This window comes from Oryza glaberrima, chromosome 5, assembly GCF_000147395.1.
Source record: "Oryza glaberrima chromosome 5, OglaRS2, whole genome shotgun sequence".
Classification (NCBI taxonomy): domain Eukaryota; kingdom Viridiplantae; phylum Streptophyta; class Magnoliopsida; order Poales; family Poaceae; genus Oryza; species Oryza glaberrima.
In genome coordinates this window covers 1,903,440-1,916,718 of record NC_068330.1, presented here as the reverse complement: position 1 = coordinate 1,916,718, position 13,279 = coordinate 1,903,440, and the positions used below count along the sequence as shown (strand labels likewise).

The window sequence follows — 13,279 nt, the reverse complement described above, 5'->3', positions numbered from 1 at the left end:
ATCAATCACAAACCATCCATTATAGTTTTTCTACCTACTAAAGTTGTGTTCAGGAGGGAAGGAGGGGTTCGGAACCCTCCTCTTTCGTACGCAAAACGATACATGCCTTAACACACGATTAATTAAGTATTAGCTAAACCATTAAAAAAAATATTAATATGATTTTTTAAAGTAACTTTCCTATAATTTTTTTTTAAAAACTACCGTTTAGCAGTTTGGAAAACGTGCATGTGAACAACCAGGAATGCAAAGTTAAGAAGGTAGACTTAAGAACCCAACCTTATTCGTATTAAAGAATCACAACCAACTCTTACCTCAACCTTAATCTCTTACAAAATGTCTACATGTTCTTACATTCCAGGACTGGTGGAGTACAGAATAATTATTTTGTGTTGAATATCTGAATGAATGAATAGTTACATGATTGTGATAATTAGTATAGATGATACAAATGAATAAATTAACGATCATAAAGTTAAAAATTACTTTTAAAACTAAAAACCAAAGAAGCATGCGCATACGTCCATCCTTTGATTAGAAAAGAACAGGCCATTAAGTGGGCTGATTAATATATATGCACTCCGGCCCAACCATATCCGGCAAGGCCTCCTCTTCTGCCCTCTCTCACCTCACCGGAGTGAGCAGAGCAATGGCCGGCGCCGGCGAGGACGGAAAGAGAGAGAGTAGCTGGCCATGGCCGCCGGAGTACGGCCCGCCGGACAATGCTCTGCACTCCCTGGGAATGGAGTTCACCACCATCACCGCCGGCGAGGTCGTCGGCCGCCTCCTCGTCACCGCCACCTGCTGCCAGGTACGATCGCCGCCGCCGGCCGGCCGTCCCGTCCTTCTTGGCTTCCAAAAAATAATGTCTCGACGTTCGTGCTTGCGTGCAGCCGTTCAAGGTGCTCGGCGGCGGCGTGTCGGCGCTGATGGCGGAGGCGGCGGCGAGCATCGGCGGCTACATCGCGTCCGGCTACCGGAGAGTCGCCGGCGTGCAGCTGTCCATCAACCACATCAGGCCGGCCCACCTCGGCGAGACCGTCCAGGCGAAGGCCAAGCCCATCCAGCTCGGCCGTACCATCCAGGTAAAAATTATTAACAGCTTAATTAATTACCCACTAATCAAAATTCTCTTACTTGCTTTCTAGAGTACTGTACTATTTTCTTCAAAGATCCAAACAGATAAATAATTCATCACACAACCTACTTGTCATTGTAGTTGTTAATTGAATATGCCTAGTAGGACCAGTACAGTACTCCAGCTGACCAGAATCTGGAACACTAGATTACAATTAGATCAAACAAAGTAATTATTGGCAAGTTCATCATTTGGAAAGGAAGATCAAGATTCCATGTTAGTTGGGGGTTAGGAGAGTGAAAGATGAGACTTACAACAGAAAAAAGTTGGACTTTCTGCCGAGCAGTCTTCTCTGACTGAGGCACTAAGAAGAAAATTGTTCAGAAAGTGCCAAACAAGGTCATCTCTTGCAGCCCATAACTCATAGTGTCAACACATCATGCTGACTATTTATATTGAAGTCATAATGCTAGTACAAGATTAGCATCAGTCAGGAAGTTTGTCCAATTGTATTACCTAAAGTTCATATAAGTTACATCAATCATTCTAGCCTTCCTCAAAGTTGCAAAAATCTTGCAAAAGGCACTTTTGGTTTCCTGTTACCTGCTTCTAGTTGCCTGTAAACCTTCAGTTCTACAGACAGAACTCTCAATTAGCAGAATATATGTATGAGGCAGGTGCTTAGTAGCAGTAGTATACACTTAAACTTTCAGTTTGTGTAAAGTATGTTGTCTTCAGAAATCAGAATCATAAGTGGTGATACATGGTTTCTCTTCTTTGTTCTTCTGTTCTCATCAAGTGTCTCAATTATATTTTGCACAACCTTCTGATTTCAAGACATCTCAAGCATTTCTGTTTTACTAATTCTGACAGGTTTGGGAGGTCCAGATATGGCGGATAGATCCTTCCACATCAGAGTGCAAACATCTAGTGTCAACAGCAAGGGTTACCCTACTATGCAACCTACCAACACCAGAGGATTTGAAGCACTATGAACAAGGTTTTATCAAGAAACATGCAAAACTGTAGGGAGCACGATGTATTACAGACAGCGCAAATAAAAAAGTATAGCTTAAAATGTAATTGTACAAGAAAGCATCTCATTATCAATAATGCCAGTCTTTTATGGAAGGTCTTGGCTCAAGGCACAGTTTGCTACTTGCATCACAACATGTTTGATGTGGCTGCAAGTCGTCAAGGGCTACTGTGACACACATGTATCGACTTGATAATGCATTTCAGCAAGAGTGATAAGCTAAGAGTTACCATAAAACTTACAGGTTAAATAAGTCATATTTTTCCCCGTTTTGGCCATCCAGTCTGTGATCTTGCATCAACACTACTGTTGTTTCCAAATATATTTATCATGAGCCTTTGTCTGCATAATGTCAAAATAAAACAAAAAATAGATACTATCATTTTCCTTCAGTTACATTTTGACTGCTATAAAATGTGCTACCTTCTCACCAAAAACAAAAGAGTATTACCTGAAGTTCTTTAGTTGGCTAGTTAAATCATTGATCTCCAGGCATGATAGCTTTAGTGAAGATAGTGTTCCTGGTACCTCTTCTGCAACTACTTTCGACAATTTATGCACAGCAATTTCCAATCGCTTCAGAGCCTAATTCACACACGCATACACAAAAAGGGTAAGTTAGAGGAAGTTCTGTGGAAAAAGTAGTGTTTGTTTAGATGATTTTACTCACTCTCCATGTTGGAAATGAGAAGATGGCCAGTGACAGAAAGGAACTCATCACCTGAATTTAGGATCCATAAAGTTAAAACTCCATCCATTTATCAGGACAGTCTAACTAACTTTGACCATAAGAAACAACGAATGTAACCTCTCACAGTAGCTAAGAAGTCATAGTATATATTCATTGAAAATTTGTGGTGGATTGAATCTGAAGGCAACCTTCGACAGCAGCTAATATGAAAAAAAAAAAAGAAAAATGAGAGAGAAGAATTTACACATTTCTCTCTCCATTCTACTAATTCCTAAGTCAAAAGTGCCATTTGCAAGTGAAGAGCACTGATGAATCTGTAGCCCAAGAATGACATGCTCTTTGGACTTGTCACCTATACCCAAATCTTGATGTATATCCCTAGAACAAGAAATCCTAATGTACACCGATGCATTCGAATGATGTAACACTTATCCGAAATTGAACCTCTTCAACAACGCATTGTGAAAAGGGAAACTAAAAGCAAACAAAGAACTCGCATCGAACACCTCGCGCACTGCTCGACGAACCACTGAAAATTAACCGACAGGACGAAGTGGGGAGACGAATCCGCGGGGGCATACCACAGCGAGAACGAAGAGGAGGAACGCGAGCCCCGTCGCGGCATCTCCCCGTACGGACACGCCGGCGGCGAGCGGAGGCGGCCGCGACTGCGACTGCAACTCCGCCGCCACTAGGGAGCGCGGAGCACTGGTTCCTCCATGGGACAGGACGCTGGAGGAGTAGGAAGTGGTCGAAGCGCATGAGGTGGCACTGAGATAGAGGCGGCGGCGGCGGTGGCGGTGAGGAGGCAGCCTCGCCGTCGCCGTCGCCGTCGCCGGCGCGGAGACGAGCGGCGGGCGAGAGCTCGCGAGGCCCATCATCGTGGAGTGGGTACCTGATAGTGAGAGAGTGTTCAAGAAAGGCCGAGAAACATGGGCTTGGGCCACCCAGGCCCATCATCTGAAGCCCAACATGATAGAGACGAAGGAACCAGAAGTCTGACAATTTGGTTAGGGAGTATTAAAAAACTACCGCAAGTTTTTCTAGTCAAAAACTTTTTAGATGTGACTATGATATAACTAAAGTATAATTATGTTATAACTGTACTGTAATTATGATATAACATATAAAATTTTCATTCAACTATGGTTTAGTTAGTTAGCACCAGGATCTTACGTGTGACATGTGTGAAAAAATTTTTCTAGCAATTTTTTTCCTTCATGCACAAATCTCAAGGCGATTCGATGGTCAGAGGCAAAAAAAAACTTGCGGAAGTTTTCTAACAAATCTGTTTGGTTAAAAAATTGGGATATAAGGGCACGTATATTGATACGTAAGTAAATTTGGTGATGTAGAAAAATGAGAGGGGAGCAGAGGATAAGACAACCCTCGTGTATACTATTAAGGAAAACATCGTTGTTATGCATGATAATGGCTCAGAATCAATTCTTAGCATTTATTAAAAGAAATTTTGTTGCATGGGAGAGAATAAAAGGAAATAAGGGTAGTAAAAGTTTATTTTGGTGCATTAATGGTTATAAGAGGTTTTGTTATCTTAACTATTGTAGAAAGGATGATCTCTAAGTGATACTATGTGTAGGATCGAATCACAATAACTAAGTGTTAACAACTAAATTTGGTAGCATCTGTGTCAGGAAAGAAGATTAGATTAAAGCAAAGTTGGAGGAGGAGATCGAGTTCGGAAATAGAGCAGGAATCAGCTGAAGTCCAAATTGGCTACGATTAGGACCAGCTGGGTCTGAGTCGGGTTGAGTAAGCCGATATAGCCGATTCCGACAATACGAATCGTACGCGACATCGGGTTCAAGTTAATGTATTTCAAGATGATTGCCACGCACGGATAGAGTCCTTGTATCTATTAATTAGAATGTTTTATGTAAATTCCTTATAGATAAATATGGGCAAAAGTCTGCCGCAAAGACTTATGGTATCTTAGAGTTTGTTAGAGATAATAGTCGTGTCCGGTATGGGCATATCTTGTAATTCTCGGGTATAAATAGACCCCAAGCCTTATGTAATTAACAACACACGTTCAATACAATCTCGGCGCATCGCCACCTTTTTGCTTTAGTTTTGTTTCGACGAGTTCTTGCTTTCGGGTTGAGCTGCATCGGTTTCGATCTTCAACAAGAGGTAAAACTCGTTATGACAAATTATGTTTTTAGGATTAGTGCTTCACTCTTTATGATACTTTCTAGATATCGTTCTTCTTTTCATACTTAATATTGTATCAGTTGAGTTTGACCTATTGAATCGTGCTTAGAATACCGATCTATAGCCTGCCTTCTAGTTGCCGATTAGAATAGCATCAGAGTTTCAGCCGATCTTATCTGATTTAATTATATTTGTTCTATATGCTTCATTGACATATTAAATCTACCCTTTATATCAAGATATTGATGTGTCTGAGTATATTAGGCTCTTGTCCGATATATTATTCTTACTTTAATATCATGATATAGAGTAGTATCGGAGTATTAGCCGATACATGCTAGATCTATCTGATCGGCTACGCTATAAACATATATAGTCCTGTTATTGATATATATTTCGATCTAAGTGATTTATACTATCTCGGCATGATGACCGATCTATCCCAATCACTTGATTTAAGTATACATCGATATAAGGAGTATATATCGTTAATATCTACAGCCGATCGAGTAGATTTAGTTCTTCTTTACTTATTCATGACTGCCGATCGATACACATATGACATCGGCTCAAAGATAAATGATATGTCATCGGCATCTAGCCGATCGGCTATCATTTATAGATTTAACCACAATTTATTTGCTTCTATTTCTTGTTGATTACAGGATCAAATCAACTGGCACGCTAACACATCCGAAGGCGAGCTTTGAACCTGCACTGGAGTTAAGCAGATCTCCCAGGCCACGTGTTTTCTGTCAACACTAAGCCAACCAGAGGGGGTGAATGGTTGGTATACCCAAAAACCGAAAACTTTTAGCGGAAATAAAAGTTACCCTCGAATTCGATGGATCGCGGTCTGACCGAAGTTGCTCTGCCGGTCTGACCACCTGGTTGCCGTCGGTCTGACCGAGATTAGATCTCCAGTCTGACCGCCGAGATCAGCTGCCGCTTGCTGTCGCCGCCACCGGTCTGACCGCCTCTCTCCCGCCGGTCTGACCGCCGCTTGTCACCAGTCTGACCGCCGGTATGTCGCCGGTTACACCGCCGAAACCCGATGAAACACAAATCGAAGAACTCTTAAAGTGGATGACGACTTTATTGATTCTCTCTGTATTTACAAAGTGCACCAGCAGCACTCCTTACAAAAATTCCGACTAAACTCGAAACCCTAACTCAAAACGCAACTCAATTGCTCTCAAAAGTGATACAGGGAAGCCTCACGCTCCCCCTCTATTTATACCCGAGGTAGGCAGCCTAAAGCCACGAACCAACTTATACTAAGAGTCCTAAACACCTTAGGAAACCCTCTAGTACAAGAAACAAACTTTACATAACCAATCATATCAAATTCGGAGTCCTTCCAAATTCGACTCCGTATCCCATACGCACACAATACTTCCATCGTATGCCATATGGAATCTCCATCAACCACGTGCATCAACTCTAGCCTAAGTATCCCGCATAATCTCTGACCACCACGGACGTCGTCTTATCCCCAAGCCAACTCCCGGTCCATCACCGCAAATACTCTCCCGAGGCATCAAGTTACCTACACATGAAATAAACAAAAAAACCATATTCCGAGACCAAGCTATCTCCAACTTAACTCATTAGTAGCAAACAACAGTATTACATACGTATAGTATACATCTAGAAGCCATAATCATGAAACAATCACGGATATCCAAACAAACAACTCGAAACCGAAACCGACACAGCGTCGGCCGGTCAGACCGTAGGCTGCGCCGGTCTGACCGCGCAATACACGCCGGTCTGACCGGCAGCACATGCCCGATCTGATCGGTCCAATAAACAGCAGTACCTGTAGATCACATGCGAAATCCAATCATCTCTAAAACCACTTCGTGAATAAATTCCAAATAGCAAAACCAATAACCTCCGACGCCAATTGTTCATCACAGAATAATAATAAAAACACCTTTGATTTTACAGTATGTATTAATTAAGAGATTATATCGAATATTACCTTTGTACATGTCCAAACAGAGTATGTCCTCTATACACCAACTAAAGATACATACAGTTATATTCATGAATACCATATATAACACATGGTTATTATTAGAGCATGCGCAATAGATGACTAATGCTATTTCCTATCACAAAAAAACTGGATGTGTTTTTAAAGAAAAAGTGGCTCCAGCAGACCTCAAAGCTAGATCCCAAAACTTTTGGGACCCTAATCTTCCGCTCTCCACAAGTCGATCATGTAGTGCTCTGGCTCCTAATCCCTCGCTCGGAGTAAAAAAAAAAACCACGAACATTAGAGAATGATCTAATATCTAATAAATAGAAGGAGTGAGGCTTTAAATACAGACCGGTTAGCCTAAAGATCCCTGGGCTTTTATTTGCTCAGAGTGAATTCTGATCCTATTTATTTGGGGTTTGGATACACTTTTTATTATTGAAAGTCAATTAGTATATATCTTTGAGAGAGAAATCTATTCACGCCTCAAAATCCAATTATGAATTCTAAAATAAATTTTGGGATGGAATTTTTTTTTGTTTCTCCTTCACACAGTACTTAGTTTATTTTGTCACATCCTTTTGAAAAGGAAATTTCTTTTCAAACATTAGTACATTCCATCCTACGTGCCACACATTATTAATCATGGTGATCAACATTACCAGCAGCACTCGATACCTAGCTAAGAAAATAATAATTAAAAAAAGATGGCTTTCATTTGACTATGGCTTTGGTAAGTTTTGTCACCGTCAGTCAAATGCCGTGATGTTTGAGCTTGCACGACTTTGGACTAGATATCAACATGCACTACGTACGATATATCCATCCATCCATCGGTCAAATATATTTCATGCAAGCATTCATCAATAAATTGACTTCGAGTGAGAGATACTCTAGCTAATTAAGTACTCCCTCGGTTTCAGGTTAACATGTTTTTGGCTTTGGTCAAAGTCAAACTGGCTTCAAGTTTAACTAAGTTTATAAACAAATATAGTAATTAAATATATATATATATATATAATAAATTTATTTTGGGTTGGAAATATTACTATTTTTTATAAACTTGGTAAAACTTTAAGTAGTTTAACTTTGATCAAAGTTAAAACATCTTATAACCTGAAACAGAGGAAGTAGTTAGGCTGTGTTTAGTTTCTAAAATCGGGGAGAAGTTTAGGGAAAATTGGTAGTTTAGAAAAAAAATTGAGAGTTTATGTGTGTAGAAAAGTTTTGAATGTGATGTGATGTGATAGAAAGTTAGGAATTGAGGGGAAGTTTGGAGTGAACTAAACCGGATCTTAGCTTCATCGTTTTTTTCCATGGCTTTGCCGTCCATGCAGAATTAAGCTAGCTAGGACCCATACACATTAGGCCAGCAGAGATGCAGGTACCAGCAACTGACAATGGCAGCGCCGACCTGGAAATATCATATATGCATTAATTATGCACATCTAATCAAAGGAACAGTACTGTGTTACGCAATTCTTTGTAGATGTTAATTACGACTTGATTTGGAGCTGTTACGTTGCTTTTCACAAGGTCAGATACATCTTTCCATGATTCCATCGATGGAGGACTTTTAGGTACGTACATAGCTAGCGATTGAATTAGGGGTGACTGATCGTTGTTGTGATGAGAAATTTTAGTCACCCTCAACCTGTGCAAAAGAGGAGGCACCAAGAGATGAGAGGGAGGGAGATGGTGAGTACTCACCCATGACAGTGATGGTACGGTGGCTAACCTCTCTCTTCTTCAGTTCAGGACTTTGGGGTAGGGGTCGGAACGGGACGGGGGTTGAGGAGGAAGAGGGGAGGAAGCTTGACAAAGGCTTGCATACGGTGAGGCAACAAAGACGCGGAACAAGAGCCGTAGGGTTGGAGGAAGATGACAGGTGAGGACGCAATATCCTGAGTAAGTACAAGGTGGAGGCGGCAGTGGCATCTTTAGTAGTGAAGAAGGCGAGGCGGGGATATCTTGCTATCACTCATAGAAGGAGCGGTTGGTGGGAGGGGAGGGGGAGGAGGAGGAGGGCGTGGGACAGAGTGTTAGAGAGATTGGCCGGGTAATCCTTTCACTTGCAACAAAGGGGGAGGGGGGTGTGGGGAAGGTGATGAGTGGCGGTGGTGCATGCTTGTAATCTCTTTGTATGTTGCAGCCTTGTGGGGGACAGAGAGTGGGAAGGAGAAAATAAGCTAGGATGGCTGTATAAATCTTGGTACGATATGAGCCGTCCAAAAGTAATTGAAATTTATGGGTATTTTCAAGTAAGTAAAAAACATCCAAAAGTAATTGAAATTTGTGGGTATTTTCAAGTAAGTGAAAAACTAGACAATCCTATTAAATTAACAAGTACATACCCATATTTTTAATTGTTTAACCCGTACATGTTGTTCACAATTATATGAGGTGATAATTAAAGAGAGGAATCAAAACTGAACTTACATGTTAGAATAGGATTGAAAATTCACAATTATGTTGCTAAACGTAAACTTGCTTCTAAACCAGTTCAACCTTCCTAGCTTTGAAATGGTGGTATGTGTTCAGGAGTCTAATTTCTCAGCTCATACCTCTTCTGTTTTCCACGTACACGCTTCCAAATTGCTAAAGGTATGCTTTTTTAAAAAAAAGCTATTGAAAATTTATTGAAAAAAATAATATTAATTAATTTTTAAAGTTTTTCTAATATTTATTAATCATACGCTATAGGGCTAGCTTGTTTTCACAAGAGAAGGTTCCCAACTCAATCGAGCGAACACATCCTTAAGGATGTGGAGAACCCATCATGCATGCATGTAGTTATTTTCTCTCATTGTGTGTGGGATTGAACATATACATGTTTATACATGTGAAGTACTACTCATCGCCAGTTCTTTCAATTTTTCACATGAATTATTGGTTGGTGCATGTAACTCTAAAGAGAAAGAAGAGGTTATTGTTCGTTAGACTTGTAGTTAGGACTACGAAAGATCCTCACAATTAAATTATGAGTTAGCTTTCTTGTGAAGATGTGTGTTGAAGTATAAGCGAATTATCCGTCTTTCCTAAACTCAGCTAGCTGTGAAAAAGATCGCCGTCGTTTATTGGACTTGTAGCTAAGGAATATATACTGAAAGCGAAGGATCCATGGGAAGAATTAAAAGAGAGAATTTCCTTCTTCTTTTTTTTTTTTTGCCCAATTCAATTCTAAGATGAATTTTCCGGCCGTCTAGCTCCTAGCTAGCTAGCTATCTGTTGATCATTCTAGTCTCAAAATCTTCAAAGGAACTGACGAATTCAAGACATACAGGTCGATTGATAGATCAATTAAGCAGACATGCAAGACCGCTAGCTACTATACCATCTATCCATGCGATCTCCAAACGACGCGAATTGACGAAGAATTAACCTCTCTGAACCTGACGGCTTATTCCGACGCCTTCACGATCGATGTCGCCTTCTAGCTAACTGGAAAATTTTGGCCTCTGGTTGCAATCAATATATGCCAGAATTATAATTAACTGCATGAAAGGTAAGAAAACGGTCATGGGCATCAACCTAGCAACCTTAATTACTCGAAATTAAGATATATCTATTTCTGATGAATCAATAATGTCTTTCTCCAAGCTAAATTAATTAAATTCTTAAGTTTCAAGGTATACAAATTAATGGACTACTCTGATATGCATATCAACTTTGCATCAACTAGCTAGCTAGAAGGTATAGGCGCCTCTGATGTCTGTATCATATAAACTAGAATGTACACAAAATACATTATATATTCCATATGCATATTAATCTGCTTAATTTCCTCTGCAAATTGGTCCAGTTGCATGGTTAATTGGATTGTCTCGTTGGACTATTGGCTGGACCAATACATAGAACTAGTATTACCTTTTACTATCATCAACAACTACTGCTGTAGTACTAGTAGCTTAGTCTGGTCCAGAGAAGACTCCAGATCAGTGCAAGCTAATTAAGCTATTGACTCTAAGCTGGGCGCCGCTTTCTTTTACCAGCTAAAAGCTATCAACAAGAACTCGATGGATTGATCTGTTTATTTGTTTCTGGTCGATCTTCTCTTGCAGCTAGTAGCTCTGCCAATACAATCTCAGCTCCTTAATTTGTCTCTGCATATACACGTCAACGTGTCGTTCTCATCCATCGATCTCTCTCCTAATTTTCCTTGCCTTTTGCTTTCAAGTTTACCTCACAATGCAAATTACAGATTTTACTTGTGAGTTGTGATCTTTATTATGCCTTTCTCTTTCCACGGCCGTCGGTGATTGACCTCAACAATGTCGCATATGTCACCTTGTGAAGACTAGATTAATTAGTGATCGTTAATTATATTTATAACTAGGGCCTCTCATGATCTTGCATGTGCATGTTCATATATAAGTTAATTATATTCTTGTGGTGCCATTGATAGACACATAACGTACCAGCCATATTTTTGAAGGAACTTTAACTTACTTATTAAATTAAACCAAAACAATAATGAGGCCGGCCCATGCATGCACACGAGATGCATATGTAGAAATTAAGTGCATGCAGATCAAGGATCGATACAAATGCAAGCAACTTTGCATACATTCTCCTCCTTGCAAATGGTCATACATATACACACTAGACTTGGCCATGGTCTTTGGAGAGAGACGTGTGTAATATAATGGTCAGTATGTAAGACAGTAACTCAGCATTGATCTTGTTTTGTTTTCATCAGCACCTTTGCTACATACATATACACACTAGACATCAGAGCCAGGATTTTATACCTATAGGATCAATTACTAGTGGTTTATATTTAAGTAGGGTCATTTCTCTAATTATTTTTGGATTTATACATGAAAATCGAGATTTAAAGGGTGTTTTTCAAAAAACTGTGGGGTCAGCCGACCCCACAGAAATGGCCTAAATCCGCCACTGCACACATGCACGCACCGAATGCACGCTACTCCCTCCTACCTAAAAATAAGTTTAGTAGGGTGTGTTTGAGAGGAGAAAAAAATGAAGATTGAGAGTATACGTAAAACGATGTGAGTCATTAGCATATGATTGATTGAGTATTAATTATTCTGAACTTGAAAAATTAATTAATACTACCTCCGTCCTTAAATAATTGTATTTTTACCATACAAATTTTGTAAAAAAAATGTATTTCTAATTATGTGTAGAATCCAATAAATTAATTAGATGAAGATATATTGTCTCCTAGCCTCCCATCTTTTCATCCTCATCTCCCAAAATTTCTTTTAATCAAGTTTAAGTATGTAATGTGTGCATGCAGTGTGCTTATTAAATAGAGTTATTACGGTCATTTTTGTGTGTTGCTAATCTGTCTCTAATCTTCTAGAAATACAATTATTCTAGGACGGAGGTAGTATATTTTTTATAGTAACATTCCTATAGATAATTTTGCAAAAAAAAAAAGCGAAAAATGAGAGATTTCTTCTCTTTTTCTTATCCGAACAAACACAACCTTAGCCTACAAAAGTAAACTAATATATTTTGGGATGGAGCAAGTATGCCTAGCTAACCTACGCATATTTGTCTTGTAGGAGCATTTATTGAGATGTGCTTCTATACTTCTAAAAAAAGGTTGCACGAAAATCAAAGCACATAAGTGGCTGAGATTAAAAGAGAGATTAACACTCTAATCCTCATTAGTGAGGGGTATTTTCGTCCATGGAATTTTGAGCCCCGGTCCAACTCTGCAGCGATACCAAATTACCAATGGCGACGCCGATTCCTCCATGACTACGACCGCTAGTCCGGGATGCTCTCTCCTTGGGTAGCGCCGCTCCTCAGCCTCGCAAGCACTGCCCGCGCTTCCCTTGCCTCGCCACCTCCCCTCCCTCTTCCTCCCCTTGTTGCCCGGCTTCCTCTTGCAAACAGTGCCGCCGCTCCACCCTCTTCTTCCTCTCGACGCGCGGTGCAGCACGACGCTCCATTTTGTCCATCTCACAGCCAGTAGTCATAAAACAAGTATCTGCATGCCATTATGTCTACCCCGTTCATTTACAGCTCACCACCATCGCAAGTCACATCGAACTTGCCGTTGCAGATTGCAGACAGACAAATATCAAACAAGCCAAAGCATGAAGGGCACAAGCTTATTTTGTGTTATTTCTTCTGTTTAAACTTTGGTTCAATCGAATTGCGACTTGGCCTTAAATGAGGTGTAGATCATGGCACCAGAGAAGCTGCTGCAGCTGTCGCTGGGGTGGCCTGACTACTACCGGCACGGCGGCGTGCTCAATGTGGCAGTGGCGGCGGCGCGAGGTGGTGGCCCTTGATGAGGATGTCGACGTTGCTATATATAGTCCTCGTGCTCGA

At 40.4% G+C, this 13,279-nt stretch overlaps 2 protein-coding genes across 3 annotated transcripts; one reads left to right on the top strand and one right to left on the bottom strand.

The window, feature by feature from the left end:
* Positions 1 to 649: 649 nt before the first annotated feature.
* LOC127773934 (1,4-dihydroxy-2-naphthoyl-CoA thioesterase 1-like) lies at positions 650 to 2,119 on the top strand. Its single transcript, XM_052300181.1, has 3 exons — positions 650 to 811; positions 894 to 1,085; positions 1,952 to 2,119. Exons 1-3 carry the CDS (start codon positions 650 to 652, stop codon positions 2,105 to 2,107), a joined length of 510 nt encoding a protein of 169 aa, XP_052156141.1. The 3' UTR covers positions 2,108 to 2,119.
* On the bottom strand, positions 1,503 to 3,686 carry LOC127773933 (uncharacterized). Of its 2 annotated transcripts, none has more exons than XM_052300179.1 (5): positions 3,387 to 3,686; positions 2,785 to 2,835; positions 2,566 to 2,699; positions 2,357 to 2,456; positions 1,503 to 1,711 (listed from the first exon to the last, which is right to left on the bottom strand). In XM_052300179.1, the coding sequence occupies exons 1-4, from the start codon at positions 3,684 to 3,686 to the stop codon at positions 2,369 to 2,371; spliced, it is 573 nt and encodes a 190-aa protein (XP_052156139.1). In that variant the 3' UTR covers positions 1,503 to 1,711; positions 2,357 to 2,368. The 2 variants fall into 2 exon arrangements, with proteins under 2 accessions (XP_052156139.1, XP_052156140.1); XM_052300180.1 differs by lacking the exon at positions 1,503 to 1,711 and adding an exon at positions 2,142 to 2,262.
* Between the last annotated feature and the right edge of the window lie 9,593 nt (positions 3,687 to 13,279).

Bases quoted from the DNA above. Each gene is read 5' to 3' on its own strand.
- LOC127773933 (XM_052300179.1), bottom strand. From the start codon at position 3,686: ATGATGGGCCTCGCGAGCTCTCGCCCGCCGCTCGTCTCCGCGCCGGCG. The intron at 2,700-2,784 runs GTGAGTAAAATC...TGTGTGAATTAG, and splicing joins TCTCATTTCCAACATGGAGA to GCTCTGAAGCGATTGGAAAT. The intron at 2,457-2,565 runs GTAATACTCTTT...GACATTATGCAG, and splicing joins AGCCAACTAAAGAACTTCAG to ACAAAGGCTCATGATAAATA.
- LOC127773934 (XM_052300181.1), top strand. From the start codon at position 650: ATGGCCGGCGCCGGCGAGGACGGAAAGAGAGAGAGTAGCTGGCCATGG. The intron at 812-893 runs GTACGATCGCCG...GCTTGCGTGCAG, and splicing joins TCACCGCCACCTGCTGCCAG to CCGTTCAAGGTGCTCGGCGG. The intron at 1,086-1,951 runs GTAAAAATTATT...TAATTCTGACAG, and splicing joins AGCTCGGCCGTACCATCCAG to GTTTGGGAGGTCCAGATATG.